General features: G+C 40.3%; 1 protein-coding gene across 4 annotated transcripts in view; it reads left to right on the top strand.

The window, feature by feature from the left end:
- Positions 1-9,991: 9,991 nt before the first annotated feature.
- LOC135234269 (FYVE, RhoGEF and PH domain-containing protein 5-like) overlaps positions 9,992-23,705 on the top strand; it is a 49,715-nt gene continuing 36,001 nt past the window's right edge. For 3 of the 4 annotated variants that reach the window (XR_010324060.1, XM_064298703.1, XM_064298702.1), the window contains exons 1-2: positions 10,004-10,290; positions 13,393-16,222. Coding sequence is in view for 3 of the 4 variants with exons in the window: in XM_064298703.1 (XP_064154773.1) it covers positions 10,281-10,290; positions 13,393-16,222 (2,840 nt within the window). In the remaining variant the exon portion in view is untranslated. Of the gene's footprint in view, positions 10,291-13,392; positions 16,223-23,705 lie in introns of all 4 variants that reach the window. The other variant, XM_064298704.1, reaches the window with a different exon arrangement.

Below are 23,705 nucleotides of genomic sequence, written 5' to 3'. Positions count from 1 at the left end.
ATCTTTTTAAACAAATCTCTCATTTATTACAAAGGCTGTTCCACAGAGGGTGGGGGGGACATGGAATGGAGATAAATGGTTCAATATAGTTCAGCCTAGATTTAGTGCCTATGTTTGGGAATTAATGAGAGCCTAAATTGTGAAGAAGGGGGGCACAGGGGATTGGATTCATAGGCCACTCGGGGCCGAGGGTGGGGGAGTGATAACAGGTGACAGGGAGTTGATTTTCAGAGCATGCCCAGAGAAGGTGGGGGGAAGGGAACAAGGGATGGTTTTTCAGACACAGTGACAGACCAGTTGGGAGATGGTTATAGGTAAATCACATTGTGAGGAAACCATGGTGTCCAGAGTAGCAATGGGGAGTCCTTAGAGCAGCAGTGTGGGGTCTAAGAGCAGCAGTGGGGAGTCTAAGAACAGCAGTGTGGAGTCTACTGTAGCAGTGTGCAGTCTAAGATTAGCAATATGGAGTCCAAGAATATCAATCACAGTTGCACAATTGTGCGTGCTACTTCTACAGGTTCATACCCTGTTTGCATGACCTGTTAGTCCGTGTCTTTGAGAATCTAATCTAATTGGTACAGCTGTGCTTGAGCTACATAGATTTATGGTTTTTTCATACTTGTACACTGGAACTCTGGACTTATAGGGAATGGGTAACATTCCAGTGAATCCACAGATATGTAAATGGAGGACCAAAATAAAACTGTCGAAGTGTTGTTCTGTAAGTCACTCTTGATAAAACCATCTGCCTAGGAAATAAATAAATAAATGCAGAGTAATGTACTGTGTCTTAACTCAATGATAACTTGCATTTATAAGTCGTATAGAACAGCCATCGTAAAGTGATGCTTAATCGGACTGAATTACCACTGCTGGGCTCGGTTCATTAGGAGAGATTTCCCCCTGATACAAGGCAGTGATTTAGTAGAAGGTCATGCACAATGTCTTAGGACCCAATGAGGCTGACATACAGCGTCAGTCATTTGGGAGCCATATTTGCCTTGAGAGAGTTTTACACGGCCTGCCAGTTACACACGCGTGCCACTATACAGTATACAATTAGTGAGGAGTAATGACTGTATTCACCCATCAATTAATGTTTAATGAGCCCAAAGAGTATTTTTGATGCAGTGGGCATTCATGAATGTCCTCGATCCTGTCTGTTGAGGGTAGAAAGGTGTCGTTTCATTTCAAGTGCCTGCGGGCTTATGTTTTTTTTTTCTCTCTCTCTTTCCCTCAATAAGCTTTAATGTCATTGGACTGTAAGTATTGACCTGATTTTTACCACCAACACTAATTGCTTACATTACAAGATGCTTATCCTCTAGGTAATGGTGTTTCTCCTTCCTTAGAACATACTTAGGCTGGAGCTATGGAGCCAGTGAGCCAGTGAACTGTGAATGAGTTGAAATCCTGTTATGAAAAATCAAGGAATATTTAAATGTGTAAAGACTCGCGACAACCAATCCAACACCACGGTACACGTCAAATGAATCCTACCACCTGCCATACAAGCATGTTTTCTTATTGGTGGAGCTAAGGGGGGTTGGGCATGGCTAGCACATAGATAGACCTCCTGAGAAAACCAAGTAGCTAATGGACACAGCGTTGGCAGCCAGTTATGGAGTTGTGTTCGCTCTAGACTATGTAGGAGATTGCTGAGACTGGGCAATGCACTGCAGGAGTCTTACAGCTGAGACTTAAAACCAGAGGTCCTGACTCATTATGCTAATGAGAGATCTCGTGGCACTCATCACACACTGAGGGGTTTCCCCGTGTCCTTGTGAAAGCTTCTGGCCTGCCCCCATTTTATTGGACAAATAAATCACTACTTCCCGCAGCAGGTGGGGGGATGTGGATGGAGTAAGTAAGGCAGTCAATGGCTCAAAGAAAACAGCCAGAAAAGATGTCCTTAAAGGATGTATAGCTAATAAAGTTTGATGGTGGATGACACTTGACACGCAGCATATGACACAGGTCACGCCTGGCTCCTGAGGCTCTTATTGCTTTGTCCTAGGGCTCAGTAGGTCTTCAGAGGAGTCCTCCCGCTCACCTCAGGAGAGATGTATTGTGTGTGGGTTCATTAGATCAGACCGATTGCTTCCAAGGGCTCACCTCTGGGATAGGGTCCAGTGTACCAGCAACACAATGCCACCAGGTTTTAATCAGGTTCAAATAACAGAGGCAAAAAACACACTGTTACACACTGTCACAGAAGCACATGTGCACACACACGCACACACACACACATACACACACAGACACACACATGCACACACATTTTTTGAAAAGCAGTATTGCACAAAGAAGAAAAGAGTATAACAGTGTGAGAGAAATGGGATTACAAATATCCCCTCTTATCACGTAACGCTGTTACTGAGAAAGATTAATGACCCAGTCAGTATGTCATACTCGTATCTCTCTTCTATAGAATAGAGTTCTCCGTTCTGTCAGTGGCTGTTACTCATACAATGATGTGAGTTGTGGATGCTATATCATGTAGGCTATATTGTTCACTTTATTACTTTTCACTGACAATCTGACAGAACACTCAGAACCTAGAACTTCTGCTGATCTGTGCAGCCGGGGTCAACACAGGAAGTCTTCACAGCATGCAAAATTCTATTATTTTCTGATGAGTTTAAAGCATCTTTCTTGCTCTCTCTAGAACATCTATAAAACTGGCAACTCCATGAAAACAAGAAAGGGTTGGAGCTCTCCTCTGGACTAGGACCTTTTTGACCTTTTAAAAGACGCACAGAATAATATTGCTATAATACAAATACAATTGTAGCTATTCATAACAATCCTGACACCAACTGATAAATAATGATGGAGTATTTCAAAATGCTGAAAAAGAAGTCTATTTTGTTGTTGCTGTTGTTGTTGTTGTTGTTGTTGTTGCTGTTGTTGTTGTTGTGACACCTTTGGCTGTTCCTACTTCCAGCTGCCAAGAATCACAGTGTTAACAGGTGAAAAAGCAAGCAGCCCAGTGTTGACTGGACTGAGGTCACACGGGTCTAACCAATGAACAAAAACAACAAGGATGTTGTGTTTTTTCCTCGGTGTGAGTTGAAAATTGGGCGAGAAATTATATTTAGTGGATCATGTCACAATAACAGATCTCTCAGTGGCTGGCCTCTCTCCCTGCTAGTTAACATTGATGCTGGAGCTCTGACATTCAGTTGTATTTCCTGTCACAGTCCAAGCAGAACAAACATGTTTTCTTTGCATTTTGTATTGCAGTGCACGGTTTGTTACATAAATATTGTTGTACTTTTCAGCACAGTGAAAGTGTAATGGGTCTTTTCCAGTGCGTGTAGCCCCCTTGGCCATGTTTGAATGGACACCACACAATGGATACGACGACAGATAATATTGCGTTTATAGGCACAAACTTAAGCTGTAGATGTAAACACATGCACATATCACTGTATTTATCTACTCCAGCGCTGCAGCATGGCTGCAGATCTTGTGTAGCATCGGGACTGGTTTTATTTAATTGTAGCAAAATAAACTGTCAGGTCTGCTGATATAAACCGGCAGGATTAAGAATATTTTTATATTTAAATATATAAATCAAGCATGTAATACAATAATAAGGCTGTCAGGACAAAATGATGGATATTTATATATTATTCTGTGTTTACCTCAAAAACAGTGTATATGTATAATGTCTTATGTATTTCTTTATTTTCCTCAATTCCTTTGCTGTGCTGCAAACATGTTGAAAATATTGTCATCACAATTTTCATAAAGAATGGTTTGATTTAATTTGCACAGAAGTTCCTTCATTCACTCATTCATTCATTCCTACTTTTTATTTCAGTAAAGTGATGTCCTAAATGGTGATAAAGAGTGTGAACTGAAGTTACATTTTTGCATATTTCTGACGGATGAGTTCATTTTTTATGTTGCCAATTACATATAATTTGTGGATTGAACATGTGATGCTACTTCATGACAGTGTTGCGATCTGTATTATATCTTCTGCTCAGTTTCACAGTCTGTTCTGTGTGGTAAACTTGATGTTGCATCTCATGGGATAGCAGTGTAGCACAATGGCCAAGGAGCTGGGTTTGTAACCCCCAGGTGTGGCACTGCTGTTGTACTCTCGAGCAAGGTGCTTGACCTGAAATGCTTCAGTCAATGTCGCTGTATAAGCTGTATAACTAGATTGTGTGTAAAGCATAGAAGCTGTATAAAGCCAAATCTACGTTGTCAACATGTTTTAGCTGCTTATGAATCTCTCATTTCAATCAATCATGTGAATCTGCACCAGCAACAAGCTTGTGCGCAGGCTGCATGACAAGGCTTCATCATGAAATTCTGTCTCATGCAGCTGAAAGACCTGAAAACAGTTTCAGGAACAAGGCAATCATGATGAGGTGTTTTGTAAGTCATGTTCATATTATTTCCCCCCTGGGTCTTCAGAGAGAAACAAACTCCTTGGTCTTGTGTGGAAAACTACCGGTACAGAAGCCAACAGTCAGCTAAAGGGATACGCATTCAAAATATTACAATAATACAATTGTGAAACTGATATATGATATATAACAGGATGTTATGGCTTTCAGTGCCAGTCTGGTGTACCTTGTGTGTTATCCTGGTTCGCAGATGATAAGCATTGCTTGTTTATTTATAAAGTAACTTGGTAATAATAATAGTTTTGATTGTACTGTTTGATTGAAGACCCTGTCTACCTCAGTAGGTTGAGCATTTCACTGGATATACAGTAAGTTATATTTTATTATTCACTCATTTAAAGATTATAGACATTTGTGCGCTTGTTATGTCTAGCTAAACAATTTTTATGTTGGGCATTTTGAAACAATTTATATACGTGCAATAGCAGAAATATTACAAAACTATGACTGGTAAACAATGTATCATTTTATATTGAAAATTTCTAAAGATGTGGATTATTGAAGGGTTGATTTAGACCTCTAAATTTGTAGCTGTGTGGAGAAAATTCCTGCTGTCAGAGCAGTATATTATACAGAGGTTTAAAAAAGGCTAACAATACTTATTTTCCTATCTCTCAAATTAGCATGGGTGACAGCCATTGTTGTGGTGAATTTGCCCTTTTTGCAGAATGAAACATTATCTGATAATTCCTTCGGGGCTACAGGGGGGCAGTTAATATTTATGTCAGACCTTTTAACGTTGAAGAAAAACTGGGCTGGGCTGAATCTAGAAACACACGTGAAGGCGCCATGCGGAGGGAACAGAGGTCACTCATGATGGCTGAGTTAAGAGGTCTGAGTCTGGCCATCGAAAAAAGGCAGTGACTCTACATTTTAATAAAGGGCATCAGTATTGATTGGCCATGGTGATCACAATTCAGACAAGATTTAGCCTTTCTTTACTGTTTTCCAAACAGCTCTCAGGACTGCTGTCTTTCTGTGGCCTGACTGCCTTGTGCAGCAGCAGGGAAGATGAGATCTGACTCTTAACTCTTTACTTAACTGCTTACTCTTAACTGCATTTGCTGTGTTTGGACTTTCTTTCCAAATCCAATTTATGGTTCCTTTTGCACCTGTAATTTCCTCACATATTCGAGGCACTAAATGAGCATAATAGGTGAATATATAAAAGCACTACTGCTCACTTTTTTCATGTTGTACTACTGTACTTGCGCATTTTTTCAATCCAAAATCACGCTACATGCCTCTTTACGATTTATGGCCCTATCGTATGGCGCCGTGTATTTCTGCAGTTGTATTAGTGATAGTATGACAAGATTTTAGTATCTATACGAGCATTATGTAAACCCTATGTAATAGTTCTACGAATATTACTATTATTGCTCATGAATCCTTATTCCATTGGCTGAGTTTCATGCACGCTGCTTTGTTATGTCATTCTTTTGCTTGCTCATGCTGAAAACATTATGCTCTTTTTCACCTTTTGTCTCCTGCTGGTATTTTAAAACATTTCACTCTCTGTGAAGGCAAAGCTCCAGGCCTGGGATATTTTTTCTGGTCAACTGACCCCTTTTTCAGACCACTTCCTTTGTGTATGTATGTGTGTGTGTGTGTGTGAGAGAGAGAGAGAGAGAGAGAGCATGTGTGACACTGTGCATAAATGTGTGTGTGAGAGTCTGTACACAAGTGTGTGTGTATGTGTGTGTGTGTGTATGTGTATGACCGTCGCTGTACTTATTCTCCAACAACATGTTTTCCCAGAATAGCAGACCATGTGACGAGGAAACCCATGTCTTTGGCCCCAAACATGTTTTCATCTGTCCCACATCTGCAGTACTCTGTTCATCCAGAACATCATCATGTTTTTCTTATGCCACAATTTGTTGGCATCTGCTTAAATGCATTTAAGAAAACATGTTTGTGAAACCCCTGCCAAAGGTATTACCTTCTTATATTGTTTAGTTTTGTTTTATCATTAAGGGCAGTACAGAACAAAATATTTAAAATATATGTGTTTGCTGTGAATTTACAGTACAAGTTAATAAAGCAATATATGCAGTGATAAAATCTGAGGAGGTTAAACTTCCTAGTATTCATTTGAACTCATGCATAGTTAACACTGCACTTTTTAGTTATTGTGTTCCATTGAGATAACCAGCAAAGTTGGGGAAATAGTATAAACACAGCAAAATATTTAAAAACCTTTTTGTTGAAATATGTAATTATATCTCAGCTTCATATTTGTGAACTCACGTTTCTTGTGTTCAGGTTAATGTTGTGAGAGGAGCAATCCCAACTAAGCATATGGTTTGTATTTGAAGTAGCTTTAGGACAAAATGACATGCGAAAAGAGCATCAGTATAACCGTGAGTCAGCCTGAACGGACACTGATTGAAGTTAGCAAGGTGGCACACTACTGTGATATGTACTTTAGTGCAATACTCTCTATTGCATCTGTAGTACAATATAATAAACAACCAATTAATCAAACAGGTCATTAGTTGCTGGACTGGTTCTGGATTATATGTACCTAGTGGGCTTTGCTGAATACTTTTTAAAGGATATTTCAGATCTCCTTTGGGTTGGGAATTTTCAGGTTTAAAGCTCATAGCAAATTTTCTTGCCCAGCCGCAGAGGCCGATTCCCTCGGTGATGTCTAGTGAGTGACTTTTTTAATTTCAAATGAGTTTTGCTGTGATTCCCAGCATGAGTGTGACACGCACTTGTTTTTTGAGCATGAAGTGTGGAACAGAACTAATCCCTGATATTTCCCTTATGTAGAACAGTAGTCTATCACACAGGTGGCGGAGTATTCCAATTTTTGTGTTTCTACAAAGTGCCTTTCAGTAGATCCCAGTTGTTTTACAGTTGTTGTTGTTGTTCAGGTTCTGTTTCATATCACTGCAGACGATTAGCATTGTATGTCTATATTTATATAATATGTGTGTGTGTGCGCGTGTGTGCATGCGTGCGTGTTTATGTGTGTTTGTGCACATACTCCAGTTTTGCAGTGTGAAAAGTTACTATCTATAGTTTTAAAGGGGACAAGCATATACCTTTTTTACAAATGAGGAATTAACCTGAAGTTTAAGTCAATTTATGCAGTGACTGACTGTAGCTCTTAACATCTGTCCAGGTGTGAGCAAACCACAAATGAAACCCTGCGTTATAGAAGATAGCTCACATAGTGTCCACAGCACAACATGTAGAAAAAAGTTTTTCATACCAGTTGGAATGTGCTTCAGCAGTTGGCCTTTAAAGCAGTTATATTACTGTAAAGCCTCCCATACAGAACCTTTTCATTTATTCAGCACCATTGACTGGGAACAGATTTGTGTGTGTGTGTGTATATTACGCAAGTTAATTTTATATTCAGTCATAAAATATTACATCATGATTCTCATTTGTAAATATTATGAGACTCTAAAGGGTTAATAGCGCCAGCTTTTTCCATCTGTTGCTAAGGAAGTGGAGCCTGTAGTGCAGGAAATAGGGAGAACAGTTTCCTGTTTTGCAGAAAGGTTTTAAAGGGCTGATTTGGTCCAAGCAGACATCAGATGCATGGCCAGGAAATCATGTCTGCAATGGCGAAACACTATTTTCGTACTTGTTCTAGTTATAGATTAAAAAGAAAAGATTGAATATACCATCAATGAAAAATATCCATTTGGAAAGAAAACTAAGCACAGTTTCAAGTGTTTTGTCAGCACATAAAGTCTTCTGTAGCATAACACCACATAGCAATGTAATACAAATGTGAACCTACAGTACTCTGTTTTATACATTTTAATGCACTGCTTTTGGAGAGTGAGAGTGAGACATGAATTTCGAAGGTGTTGACATTTAGGCCCATGAAATATATTCCCTGCTGACGTGAAATACCAAATTAGGTAGCCAATTATAGCTGGCAATAGAAGCATGTGACTGGAAAATCTGCATATGTCCCAACATGCATTGCAAGGGAACAACTGAGCTCTGTCTGAATTTTAGTATTTAATGCTTTTGAACTTTTTTCCATTTAAGCATATGTTTATCTTTTTGCACATGTATGCTATTTTCCAGAGAAAAATACAATTGTGTCTCATGTTTCAAAATGTTTTTTCATATTTCTTAATCTGAATGTCCCATGTTCGGAGTGTAGCACAGTGGGTAGGGAACTAGACTTGTAACCGAAAGGTCGCAGGTTCGATTCCCGGTAGGAACTGCCGTTACCCTGACAAGTACTTAACAATTGTCGTATATACGGTATAAATGGATACAATGTAAATGCTATGAGTTGTAGTCCTCTGATAGCTCGCTAAATGCTGTAATAATGTAATTATGTTGAGTTTTCATATATCAGATACCCTGTGGTGGATGAATGACAATTCCTGTATCTGAAATTGGAGACGTTATATTTTTATACATATTTTATTGTATGTGCATATGTGAAATGTCAGCATCCACACAGAACATGTAAACTGCTTTTGTTTATTCTGATTTTTTTAATGCTAATTTCACAAACATATTCCAGCTAATTCAGCAGTCCTTGAAACTATTGCAACAGGTGTAGTTTTGGAAGAAAAAGTGTAATTGTTGCATTTACTAAGTAAGTTTTAGTTAATAAGGACAAAATGTTGTTTGAATGCTTGCCAAATTGTAAGACAGGTAATATGCTCATGAAAAAGTTGTCAAATGAAGCACAAGTAATCAAAATATTCATTTCTCGTGAATTTTTAAATAATGCAACTTTTCTGTTTTATAATTTTACAATCCCTGACTGGGTTTCGAAACTGCTTAATTGCTACCACTACTGGGGTTTGAAACACCTTGAACCATGGAGAGTGGGATGGTACAAAGTGGAGTGCATACTTCTCACACTTTAAACATTTCTGCATCAGTGATTGAAAACAATTGATTATTTCAATGTTTATTTTACTTGGTTTCATTCAAATCAATCTATTACTGCTCCAATGTCATAATGCTCTCCGACATACTCGGACACACTTGAGCATTTCCATAACCTTTGCTCCACCTATGGTTCACAAAGATAATAATGCTCTACTAAACTCTTTAAATAAACTTTTACAGTAAATTTTATTCATAATTTTTATTTCGTGATTGCAATGGTAATTTTTGCAAGGGTAATTATTTTTCACTCAGACAAAATGTGATTCATGCTTAAGCTTAAACATCAAGTACAGTTTCTTTACATTGGGGTTGAACATGAATTCAATCAATCCAGTAGTTGTGTGGTTTCAAATAATTATGCTATGATCACAGAATCAGACACCAGATTGTTTCAGATTCTTCCACATTCAAATTTCACCTGACCTGAATGTGTACTGGTTCCCTTAAAAAGTTCATTTCACTTCAAATTTTACGCAAATTATTGTGAACCTGTCCAATTCTAGGCTAGCCCATTATTTATATCTATTTAATACAAAACAATAATACAATAATATTTTTCTGGTAGCTGTTGCGAGTATTGTTGCCTGTGTAAGAGGCGAGTAGGTTTGGTCAACATTCCCTGACGGAGCAAAAGAGCTTCCTCTTCAGGAAACTGGAGGAAATACCTCCTTTATCCAGTTCGAGCTCCAAATGCTCGCGCGCCAGCAGATGTTCAGTAAATAGGGAGTGCGCGCGGTGAGCTAATAAGGACCAGACCATCTATTAAGAAAATGCAAAATGATTTTTGAACAGGTAAAACAATGCAAGCCATTTCTTAATTGCATTCACTTTTCACTAACTGTCTGCGATACTGGAATTCTGTTGGAATAAGTTTCCGCAGTGTTTGGATGTACAGTCCACGCTTCTTATTACGGAGAATGGTGCGGAGATGCCTTGGGTGCTAATGCTGGTAATGTCCCTAAAATGAGCGCAGGTAAGAGTGTATTCGTACAAGACGTTGGCTATAAGGATGCTTACTTAAATCGTTAACATTTTGAACGATGGCATTTTTGCAGTTATTGTTAATTAACATGATAAGGGATGTTTGGAACAGGATGGGCGTCAGTGATATAACCTGTGTAAGTTAATTTGAACTACATGTGGAGAAGGTGCTGGACATTCTAGCGGCTTATTTGTGCGTTCGCGCGAGTGTCTGTTTGTGCCTTTGGTTGAACAAAACTAAGTTTTGTAACAACATGTTGCGTATTCAGTCTTAAGAGACTATAATTATATAATTATATCCGATATATAAGTAGTCTAATACAATGTTAGATTTTGGTCATGCATTACTTCTGAGAGAAGTAAAAGAAAGTTCGCTAAAGACTACGCTAATACATATTGTCATAACTGCCTTGACAAATGAAAATTAGCGAAGAAAAAATTATAATCTACTAATATAAAAAGGATTGTTTTATTTTTCAAAAATTACATGTCAGTAATTTGATAAGATAATGACGATATATTATTATTATTATTATTATTATTGTTTGTCTAACTGTCAACTCTCTATTGTAGATTGTCATCAATGAATGCTACTCCGATGCTGCCAGTAGTGTAGTTTGACTAACACCGTAACATTTTCACAATTCCATACCACAAACAGTATAGGTAAAAACAAAATCGTTATTTGTATTGCTCAGTGTCATTCATTGTGAACTGTGGTGCAAGTTTACCGTTAATTTGGATATTCATAAATTTAGCATGTGGTATTGCATGGGAAAGCATTCATATTTTACAAGATCGAACTCAGTTGGTTGTCAACTCATGATAATTAAGTATGCCATGCGCTGTATGGAGTCTTGCAGAAAAGTAGTCTTCAGAAGTTCAGAAAAGGGGGGATGGTAATATTATTTAAAAAAATATGTGATTTATCAATGTATCTTGTGGGAGTAGGCAACTCCAACTCTGAAACGTGTAGGACTCTTTTAACTTGAGTTCTATATTTTAATGATTGGTGTGTGTCTTTCGCAAGAAAAAATGAAATATACTGATGTGAATGATTTGACTTGTGGATGATATTATTTGATTCATATGTAGATGTTCCATCACAATTTTGGATTATTTGTTATTCATAGTCAAAACTGTAATTACTTTTAGCTCAGTTGGAAATTATCAGGGTGGAAATTAAATACCAGCACCAGCAGGCAGCTATAACAGTGTAAACAGCATTAGGCAAGGTGAAAAACTGGAACAGTATTAAAAATCAGCCATTTAGGGTGTTGGCTCAAAGAGTGGGGCATATCGTACAACTCAACCTTCTTCTGGCTCATGGAGTAAATTTGATGGTTTCCCCCTCAATTTAGTAGTCATCAACTTCAACTTATCCGATGTGATTATTATTTTAGGCTACTGGCTTTACAACCTTTATCTGAGCTCATATCCTGTAGACCTTACAGTACATGTAGGGTTCCAGTATAGCTGTCATTCCTGGTTTTATTTTGTTTAATCGGGTTCTTGTTTGCATATCCTGTTGCACGCAAGGGCTTTGTGAGACCAAGGCTGTTGTTGTTTCTCCCTCTTATTGTCCTTTGACATGCTGACAGACCATCCCAAGGGAAAAAACATATTCTGAAAGGACTTCTCTCATGGTGAATCACAGGAAGTGGCACAGGGAAGTCCAGCGGTGTAGTAATATTGTCCTTCCAGGGGGTTCACAGAAAAGCCAGGGGCACGCTGTTAATATCCTTCCCCTGTCCACTTCCTGTGAGGAGTCTTTCAAGGCGAGTCTGCTGAAACAGTTAATTAGTGTGGAAAACAAGATCTCAGCAGAAATAGGACTAAACACAGCCTGGCTAAAAGGATGTGCGTTGTAGCAGGTACAGAATAACAGGAAGAGGCTAAGGAGTATATAAGCTAATTTGATCATGGGAACCTCCCTTTGCAAAACTTATACAATGGGACAGACTGAAAATTGCCTTAAAACTGATTAAATTCTATTTTAACCCTGTTGTACTACAGCTGTGTTGGCCTGGAATATATCAATTTTTTTTTTGATTTATGATTGTACATTTATTTGCGAGCAAGAGATGCCGACAGCTTTCCTGCCGTAAGCATCTGCTATTGGGCACAATGTAGGTCAAACTCTCATACTGCCTGCACTTATGCAGATGTGGTGAGAGAGAGTGGTGTTAAAGGAATTTACAGACAGTGAATGGAGAGTGAATTTTTGGGTGTCTCGCACACCATTTGTAAAGCTGTGTGATCTCATGAAGGATGATATGAGCCCTAAAAATATGACAATTCATGCCCGTCTGCCTCTGGAGATGCAAGAGGCAATTGCACTTAGTGGTTTGGAATAATGCAATTTCCCTAATACTCTGCTTGACATGGATTATTTTAATAATCGGTCTAAGGTCAGCAGAACTGACATAATAACCCACTAATGCAACTTGATTAAGCCAAGGGTCAGAAAGTCCTGCCTTGTGTTTCTTCCACCCATTAACTCAGCCAGCTGAATTAAAAAATTAGTTCTACCTCACAGCTGAATTATTGTGCTAATGAGCAAATCCAATATCCAAAATATTGAATTTGGTTGGACAAAACTAACAAAATACCTGACTTTACCTCTGGCAAACACAGCCAGTGGCATGAACTGAAGTTATGACTCAGGTCTCTATGGGCCCTGTGAACATTATCACATTATAATACATAATGACAAGAACAGGTCTTTCAGCCCAGCCCACCTAAGCTTGCCATCTGTCTACAAACTAGAGAGTGTCCAGCACTATATTAAGTGTGAATTTGAATACCCTGAAGGTCTCTGCCTCACCTGCATAACCTAGCAAGTGGTTCCATGCTTTTTACCTTTGGTCTCTGTTAGATAAATAGAGGCCTGGCACTACACAATTCCAGTGAAATAATAGGCCTGGATAGCTCTGTGGTAGTTTGTGTTTATGGATTATAGAATTTTGTGTTACTGCACCAATAATACTTTATCACTGCAAGGTGTCTGTTCCAAAGACCAGAATGTAGGCCACAGAAGAATACTACCAGCAATAAATGCTAATGTTTTTACTGGATTTTTGTTTGTTTTCAGAGCATGAGAAGCCACCTCTAACTCCAAAACCAAAGATTCTCAGTCAACTGACTTTTAAATTGCCTTCGACCCTCATGTCAAGACCTCGTGCCTCCGCCAGGGGCCCCAAGCCTCCCGTGGCACCCAAACCCAAGATGCTACATGCAGGGGAGCCCTGCCGCCCAGATGACCAGGACAGCCTCAGCAGGTGCAGCAATGGAGATCTGCAGTTCTCTGAGGAGGAACTGGATCAGGAAAATGAGTCTGATGGGTCCCTGCCAGAAGAAGACGGGACTGAGGAGCAGCCCACAATATACGAGGAGGGATGTGAAGATGCGGAGAGGGGAGAAGAAGAGAGGGAGCCAGACAGTGAGGAAAAGATGTCAACTCATCCCACCAAAATGGAAGGAACCTATTCTGTGGACACACCAGAAATTAGCGACACTGAATGCTCTGCTGACTCAGCGTATACAGCCGAGGTTACTGATACGGAATGCACAGGCGATGAGGAACCAGAGATCCCCAACGCTGCTGAAGTACCCGAGGACACCGGTGTGTTTTCAGAGTGTGATGCAGCTTCAGGTGATGAAGGAACCGATCACCACCCACACACTGAGGACAATCCTGAAGACTTAGGGGCAGGGAAAGAGAGCCCTACTGAGGATTTAGCCATAAACCCAGCGGATCCTGACCAGGAACTGCAGAGTAAGGATGATGGAACCTACATTTCTGATTTTGTCAATGAGGATGCAGAGAGTAGAGCCTCGGTAGGGGACCACACTCCACCAGAACCTTCTTCTTGTCAGGAGCCTGTGTTAGAAGCTAATGCCTACTCAGTGGATGTGATTGGGAGTGGACCTCCTTTGAAGCATACTGACTGTTCGTATGATATCATCAGTGCCTGTTGTGATGCCTCAGAACCTTCACAGGATCTGGAAGATCAGAACTTTAATTTCTTTACCAGTGAAATGGATATAGGAAACAGTACAGGCTCATTAGAAAATTCTTTCCTTGCATTAGAAAGTGCTCACATCGTTCAGCCTTTCTCTATTGACACAGAGTCTGCCACAGATGTGGCTGATGACCAGGACATTGAGGCTGAACATAATAAGTTGGACCATTTCTCTGACTATAAAAAATCCAAGCAGTGCTCTGTACTAGAGGAGCAGCTAGCTACAAGCTCTGAAACCAACCTTGAGCCATTCTACGTCTCTTCTGAGGACATAGTTGAAATTGAGGAGAGCCAAGCACAACCAGAGGATGCTGAGAGTCTTCCAAAGGAACTGGTTCTAATAACAGAGGCCAAAGAGACAACCAGCCACAGTGCAGATGTTGATAATGACTCTCTCAGTGAAGATGCTGAGTGCTTACAACAACTTGAATGCGTGTCATCCGAGGACTATGTTGAGATTGGTGACAGTGATGACAGGGCTAAAAATGTGAGCAAAAAAAAAGTGGCCAAAAACAGCAAATGTCCTGACGCTGTCCACAACCAGTGTAATAATCAGCCACGCTTTAGGCTGTGCTCCATAACCGTTCCTGCAGACATGGATATATGCAGGACCCCAGAGCTTACAGACAGGCTGGTGTTCACTGATGCCGCAGATGTGTTTGGGGATGATATGGACTATGAAGGCCATATAGTGCCTTATTTGGAGGAAACAGACACAGAGAGGGACAATGTCAGTGATGAACATGTCTACGAGGAAGCAGGTCTTGATTCAGAGGGTGAGAACTTCCTTGCCATGGATCGAAAAAGCATTGTGACTCGTTCACGGTCTCTCTCTGGAAAAGTGCCTGGTTATGTTCCAGAAACTGTCCCAGAGGAGACAGGCATTGAATATCAAACCCATGACTACTATACCGTGGATAAAAGTGGTCACCCTCTGAGTGACAGCGAACAGCTACCGATAAATCGAATCCCTTCCTCCATAGCCCGACATTTCATTCTTTATCCACGCTCCTACTCTGTTGAGGGGCAGGAAATTCCAATGTCTGTTTATAGAGAGGATGACTGTTTTCTGGGGGAGGAAGGCAGAATTAAGAGAGCAGATGACAACCTCTCCTTGCCGTGTGTCATTGGATCCTCAGGCAGCTTTTCCCAGCGAAGCCACCTGCCTTCCAGTGGTATGTCCACCCCAACATCAGTTGTAGATATTCCACCTCCTTTTGAGCTTGCCTCCATTACTAAGAAGCCCATCACTAAAAGCTCTCCATCTCTTTTGATTGAGAGTGACACTTCTGACAAGCAGAAAAAGAAGAAGTCCTCGTTCAAGCGCTTTTTGACACTGAAGTTCAGGAGAAAGACAGAAAACAAGGTCCATGTGGACGTGAACGTCTCCTCTTCACGTTCGTCCTCCGAGTCCAGCCACCATGGACCCCTGCGTGTCCTGGACATGGATAGGAGGAGCATAGGCAGCTCTCCGCAGCTCAAGGTTCGGTCTGGGAAACCACAGCGCTTGTCAGACTCACCTACTACTTTCTTGTTCTACAAAGACGGAAAGAGAAAAGGAGGGCCAAAGACTTTCAGCAACAGGTGTGTGTCCCGGGTGGAGTCGTTTGAAGATCGTTCTCGACCCCCCTTCATGCCCCTCCCACTGACCAAGCCTCGGTCCATTTCCTTCCCCAATGCAGACACCTCTGATTATGAGAACATTCCAGCCATGAGCTCTGATTATGAGAATATCCAGATCCCACCCAGACGACCCGCTCGAGCAGGGACTTTTGGAGAGTTCTTTGATGACCCCAGTCGGGCTCTGTCCTCTGCCAATGAGAATGATGGCTATGTAGACATGAGCAGTTTTACTGGATTTGAAAACAAACCTCAAACAACGGATCAAGAAACAGAAAGGTAATGTGTATTATGTTGCTTTATTTATACTTACATAGATGCTGTTCTAGAGGAGTGATTTGCTGTTCTAAAGACCTTCCTGTTTTTTGTAACTTCACATCATTTGTGAAATGATGTTAAGTTAAAAAACTCCTTGCACTCCTTGTTCTGTACAATCATGGCCAATACATATGTTCCTTCATCACTTCCACTTTCCTCTTGTTTACTTTAATTACAGTGTTTCTTACAGTTTAAATAATTCTAGAAAAAACTGCAACATAATCAACCTTTTTTTATCCTTCCAATTAATTGAATTTTGTCAAAAATGTATGGGTCTGAGAATTGCATTCCCGGTGATGTTTTAATGAGGCATTTTGTATATCAGTAATGGCCTGTTCTTACCAGCTTTGTCAGGGGGATGAGGGGAACTTTGCATACTCTTAGAAATGATTGGACGTGCATATGTATCTGTGCTATTTATTTTGTGCTGTGGTTTAGCAATGACAGTGCAGTTGATGTAGAGACTTCTGACCATGACATCTGCTAAAGTAGGCCTGGTGTGCATGCGTTGTATGCGTGTCTGTGTGTGTGTGTTGGTAAGCATGCACCTGTGTGAGTGTGTGTGGGTGTGAGATAGAGAGATGGAGTGAGGCTGGTTCTCCTTGTTGTAGTGTTAATTATACCAGCTGTCTCTCATAAGTATTTTCAGCCTTTTTTTATTAAAGTGAGCCCACTGGTGTGTATAGTATTTAACAAGGCCCCTGGGAGATGAGAGTCCATAACAGCATAAAAGGACATGAAGCTCCCTACCATGGCCAAATTACCTGCATTCATTCAAATCATGATTAACCCATTCAATTCAACAGTTTCTGTGCGGTTACTAAGCAAATAAATAATGGTATTTAGTATTTAGACTTGCAATGGTTTAAGTACCTCTAAACCGTATTGTAACAGTTTATTGGTTTGTAAATAACAAATGACTTCTAATTGCTAGTTCAAATCATGAGTTGTACACTAATTGTTTCTTCTGAGAATTTCCAGAAAAATTATGGAAGACCTCTTTTGAACTGAAGTACCCATGTTGCTGTCTTTGAACTTAATGTCCTTCGATTCGGTCATCCCTGTTTGCCTCATTATCATCATCACAGGCATCACAGGCATTTAGCAGATGCTCTTACCCAGAGCGACTTACATAACATTTACGGGGCGACATAGCTCAGGAGGTAAGACCGATTGTCTGGCAGTCGGAGGGTTGCCGGTTCAAACCCCACCCTGGGTGTGTCGAAGTGTCCTTGAGCAAGATACCTAACCCCTAACCCCTAACTGCTCTGGCGAATGAGAGGCATCAATTGTAAAGCGCTTTGGATAAAAGCGCTATATAAATGCAGTCCATTTACCATTTACATAGCATTTTACATTGTATCCATTTTTTCAGCTGGACATATACTGAAGCAATGCAGGTTGAGTACCTGGCTCAAGGGTACAACAGCAGTGGCCTACCCAGGAATCGAATCTATGACCTTTCGGTTACAAGCCCAGTTCCTTATCCACTGTGCTGCACTGCCACTACACTGCCTGTTGCCTCTTGCATTAAAAGCAATTTATGTTAATTACCTGACAATCACTGAATTATATTTTAATTCTAGTTTAGTTCAGGGAATATTGTTTTTGTCTTTGAATCAAGAAAATGATGGCATTTGTTTTGAAATGGTTTGCATAATAAAGCAAACCATGTTTTTCATATGGCTTCATGACAAATTGTGACCTAAGAGCTAGGGCATGTTTCAAGCTGTGAACTTAGTGCACCCCGCATCTTTAATGCAATGAGGTTTTATATAGCCAGGAAATATTTCTAATAGCAAGAGAGCAATAAAATGCTGTTAAATAGCTCTTGTCGTGGGACACTAAGATTGAGCATCAATTAGGCTACTGTGGATAATAAAGAATGCTTTGGAACACTTGAAAGGAAGTGTTCCAAAGCATTCCAAGCCCCCACCCCCCTTCAAAAAATAAAATAAAACAAAATATATTTTAGTAAATAAACAACCAAAAAACATATCATTCATATCCCAAATGACCTAAATGATCGATTTTTTCAGTGCATCCTTAATTGTTTGCAGAAGATGTCCAATCTAAGCAATCTGTACTGAAATAGTATTGTTTGCCCTGTTTCAGAGGGTTTATCCGGTTAAACATTTATTGAATTCCCTGTCTGAAGCACAGACCTTTTAGCTTTGGTCTATGTGAGCTTTTTATATAGGTGTAACCATTTTCCATTCTGCTGATAATTAGATCTGTCCAGGGTGCATTCTTGGTGACAGGTCAGTCAGGTTTTTCATTGTGGAGCTTCTTCTTCGTCCTCTGGATGCTTGATGATCTGAAGGGGCAGTCGAAGAAAGTGTCACAATTTCGGTCTTTTCTCCCAGGGGGGTCCGGGGCTTTTGTTTTCCGTGCAAGGTTGACATTGCCCCCATCCTCAGCAGCCACCCAGCTGATTCATTGTCATTGCCTTAAGGACTCATTCATTGCTACTCACCCCAGCCAATCAGAGGAGAGCATGTGTTTCAGATTAAATCTATGTCAGTGGTAAGCACAGTAAACACAAAACCAATGTATTTTTATACAAATGGGCCTAAATTAAATCAAAGAGATGTACCTGTGATCTTCCCATAGATGTATCAATCACAGATGTGTCGTGGAAGATTTCTTACATTCGTTTGAAAATAATTTGTTCTTAAATACCAAGTTGATGGTAAATTATATCATTGTGCACTCTTACAAGAACTTATGTTAGAATTATCTTATGTCTGTAAGCTGAATGACAACACTCCCAAATCTCTCTGAGTTGCAGAATCTATGAAATGTTGCAATTTTAATGGTTTGATTATCCATTTTTATATTTTATAAGTTGCTTTTAGAAGTCATCAAAGGATATAGACACAAAGTTAGATGAAATCATGTGTCTGAGCATTTAGTCTCTAAGCTTTGTATCTCCGCAAGAACAAGCCTGGCTAGGCTAATACTGCCTTCAGATACCCGCTAATAATTATTAAAGTGCAACGGTGCAATGGCTGTAATTATCTATTGGAACAAAGATGACTTTTCTCCATTCAGACCCTTTTATTTCAGTGGGACATTATGAACCCAGTGGGGATGATGGTATCGCCAACTGTGTGCCACCCCAGTGGAGCTCCTACCAGCAGTCAGCACTGATACGGCCCAGAGCACATTACTGCACTTTCAAATTAGTGCCTCTGTATACTGTACATTGTTAACATTTGATGCCATTCCTGTTTTGTACAATCCACAAAGAAACTTATAATAAGCTCACTTAGTTCTACACTACAAGAAGAATGTTAAGGAACTGGCCTCGTGAGTTGAGAAGACAAATAGCAGTTTTGTTTATATGACATGATGGATAGGTTCTATGCTTTATTACTATAGTGCATAAGTGCATTTGAGACCTTTATGGCTTATATTGTGTATTTATTTGGCTGCGGTGTGCTATAAAGAGAGGCATTTGTCTAGCAGTAGTCTTAAGTTTGCGTGACTAGGATGCTCCAAGGACATGAACTGGTTGAGTTGGATTCAAGATGGTTCTGAGGCAGTGAATTGTTATGGCTGGTTTATGATGAGCTGCTGTTTGATTAAATTACTGCTAAATGTCAGGTTATTGGACTATGGTGTGATACTATAAAGCTCAGACATGTAATGTACATGTATGAGTTTTAACAATACATCAAATGTATTTCCCTGTTATCATATTCTACACCTTCATCATAGTTTATAAGCTTGCATGTTTCATTAGTTGCCCCACCATGACAGGTGTTTTATATGCTACCAATCAGTGCAAATAAAGCTCTTTGAGATAAGGACATTGTATCAATAACTTTTGTACAGGGTATGTCACAGCAGAGAAGACTGCACCCAGGCAGGATGCACACATTTGGGACATTGCCTGCCGTTTTCCCTTTGTGTCCTTATATGCGAACAGTACGCTTCAACCTCATGCGTGTCAGTGCTACACTTATCCACTATCATCTCTAAGCGAATCATGATGAGTGTGCTCTGTGTGTCAGGTGGGAGCACTGTACTGGTTTATGGGACTGTCTGGTGAAGGGTCAGAGGTCAGGAGTTCTATATTTGATTGCAGATATCAGCCTATCTAGAGACAGGTAAGACATCAGCACCCCCTTACTGGACAGTAGTTGATTAAGAGGGGTCAGAAGCTCTGTACATTTTTGGAGAAGGTTCATCACAGAGGCATCACTAGGGGGTGCAGGGGGTGCGGACCAGTGAACAACCAGCCATCACCCCCCCACTCCTCGGTCGACAGCACAAACACCACACCCACCCCCCCCCACCCCCCCCCCCCCCCCCCCCCCGCCCCAAGACCTCTTTGTACCAAGGCTTGATATGACAAGAAGACAGAGGGTTTACAGTTATAAAACTGTAACAGTATAACAACAACGCCCCAGGATATCTTGAGACATAGCAAGCTAAATGCCTTTCTCTCCTGTACTTTACTTCCTGTTACAGAATTCTACTGCTGATCATCTTTTTCTATTAGCTAATTGTTCTATAAAACTGTGGAATTGTTCAATTTAATTGACAGTTCACCATAAAAGTGAATGTTGTTTGTAGGCTACCTTGGGGACTTTTAACCCAACAATGCCAGATTATTGCAAATTTGATCAATCCATCAAGAAGGCTACACAAGGCCTTGTTTCTGAAATAAATGGAAGTCTATGGACAAGGAAAGTTTAGATCAGGTTCGGCTTTAAAATATCTTAGAAATGCCAGAATTATTCAAATGAATATCATCAGAAGCCGGGGAGTTTTTTAATAAGTGTTATAAAACTACTGGTTGTGTATTTCCTTAGATAACTGTCATTCAGGAAATTTTATAACATTAATCTTGAAAAAAATATATATCACTTTAAGCTCCACAATAGTAAACAACCAAAGATTCTGCCTAATGTACGGTCATTATTTTATCAGCTCTTAATGAGTTTTTGACATTTTATTAAGTTATATCATTTAGTAGCTATATCATTGTTGTTATGTCTAATGGTCTTATTTATAAGCAAACCATGAAAAGACCTAACACTGTCTTGTGTACTAGGCTATCTATGTATCTATTTAATGAGTTCTCACGTATTAAAAAGTTCAGCAAACAAGACATGTGGCTCACATTATGGTCAGTGGGTAAAACACGTTTATTGTTCTTTGGTATATCCCAAAGGACTTTAAATGTGTTATAAGAGGTTTGTAATGTTCTGTGTCTTGCTGGCATGTATTCCTGCCCAGCTGTGATAGTCGTGAGACTCCTTTCATACAAACCATCTTGTCTCTTAAGGCACATCATAAAAAATGTTGAAATGTGTCTTTATTTTGTGAAGGATATGTTATGTAATCTATTGGCTTGGAAGACCAAGTTACCCTTTTTTTCCCAGTTTACAACAAAACATTTCCTTTCCTAAAACAAAACTGTGTAACATGGTTTGGAGTGGAGATCTCCAACCCATAGATAATCTGCATTTTTTGAGTAGAGGAGAGGTCAGTTTCTCTGTACTGGTTTATGGGTTTTGCCTGAACAGGTGTTGCAAAGGTCACTACATAGGTTTGCAGGTCTGAGCTGGACACTGGATTCATTGGTCGATGGATCTCCAGTGATGTGTTTAGACTCGGTGCTACATGTTATGGGATTTTTTGATTGGACAGGACTCTGGTCTATAGGTGTTTGCTTGAAAGCGGGTTGTAGGCGTCGGCGGGGAGGAAAGCCTGGGTGTGGGGCGAGCTGCGCGTCAGCCGCGGTGAGGTCATTGCCAGGTCACCCCCAGAGAGGAAGGGGTCCTGCCCGTGAGCTTCCACTTCACTGTTTACAGGAAATGCGAGACAAGGGGACCTCTGTGACGGGTCGGAGGGGGACGGGGAGGGGGGCAGGGTGTGGGAGGAATGGAGTTCCCAGACTCCCTTGCGGCCAGAGCAGAAGGCTGGGGCGTGGTGCTCTATCCCGCGCTAAGCGCTGTCACGAAGGGCTCGACTTTGAAAACACCAGAGGTTGTTTTTGCTGTCCCTCCCTGTTTGGTAAACAGAGAGAGCAGCCCCGCCCCCCCCCACCCCTTCCTTATCCACAGCAGGTCTATGGCAGGTCTGCTTCAGCTATATGAAAGGAACAATTAACTGCCTGGACCTTTCATGAATTTTAGATCACACAGCTCTCCAAACTCTTTGAAATGGGAACAAATAGGTTTCTGGGTGTAATCATTTTTTATGTCCATTTGTAATTTGCTTCGTTAAATTTAGCTCAAGGCTATTATAAAACATTATGGCTGCAGAAGCTGTGAGTTCTGCTGTAATTGCTTTGCCTCAAGACTGCTGTCTAAAGTGCCTCAACTTTTCTGAAAGTCAGTGTAGTTGAGTGGAAATGATGTACAGGTTGGATCTTTAATGTGAAATGTATCCTGGAAACATGTATAAATTTCAAATGTGGCTATGTTGCTGAAGATCTAAAAACAAGTGCATGGTTTGGGATTCCATTCTGCAGTTTAAAACAGCCATAGCAATAAGCTGCTGGCTTTAAATTTTACAGTGTAGGGAGTTGGAGGGGGGTATTTCAGTGACTGTGGGCATCATAAAATGGTCACTGCAGAATTAAGGCTTTAGGCATGCTTAGCAGTAATCTGTTAATGCACTCCCTTAGTGTGTCAGAATCCCCCTGATTATTCAGGTGACGGCAGTAACTTAAAGAGCAGCTACTGTAAACACTAATCCGATTTACTTAATTTACCATTAAAAGGCCTTGTGTTTACACCAAATATTTTATTCCAAACTGTGCCAGTGCCTAATGTGGCTGCCAGTCCCATAGGACAGCATGTAATTGGCCATTGCCATCTTTTTTTCTTTTCTTTTTTTTGTTATGGAGGCAATAGTTAAGAAACACCAGCTGGCAACACACAGTTGAAGTAGAATGTGTGCTTGTGTGAGGGACTTGCCGTGATGAGATGGGCCAACAAAAATGATTGGGCCAAATTTGTTGAAGAAAAGGAGGAATTAGGGAAACAAACAGAAAAAAACCTGTGGTAATCTTTTTATATGCTACCATGTAAGCCTCCTCTACTTATGATTGACCATTAATGACCATCAAATGAACCCGGTATTACAGTTTCCAACCTATTATTCAGTTCCTTCATCTTCTAGTCTTTAGATCTTAGGCTTCAGTACCTTTTTGTGTTGCTGTCCCGTGTCTGTACCCCCATTGAGAGGCCAGTATCATGTTACATTGACATGTCTTGAAGTGATTAAAGCTGGCTCTCCTATTCTGTCACAGTGTCAAAAAACAGCATCTGTTTTTACTTGCTTTAACGGCATGATTGTCATTTCCCTATGTGGAGAAATCCTTATGAAATAATAATTCACAAATTGATCAGACCCAAAGTAAACCATGCCATCAAACTCATTTACATTGCCCATCACACTGCCCATTTCTTACAGTCAGCAT

The sequence above is a fragment of the Anguilla rostrata genome, chromosome 11, assembly GCF_018555375.3.
Source record: "Anguilla rostrata isolate EN2019 chromosome 11, ASM1855537v3, whole genome shotgun sequence".
NCBI classification, from domain to species: Eukaryota; Metazoa; Chordata; class Actinopteri; order Anguilliformes; family Anguillidae; genus Anguilla; species Anguilla rostrata.
The sequence above is the reverse complement of the archived record's forward strand: the minus strand, read 5'-3'. Positions and strand labels throughout refer to the sequence as shown.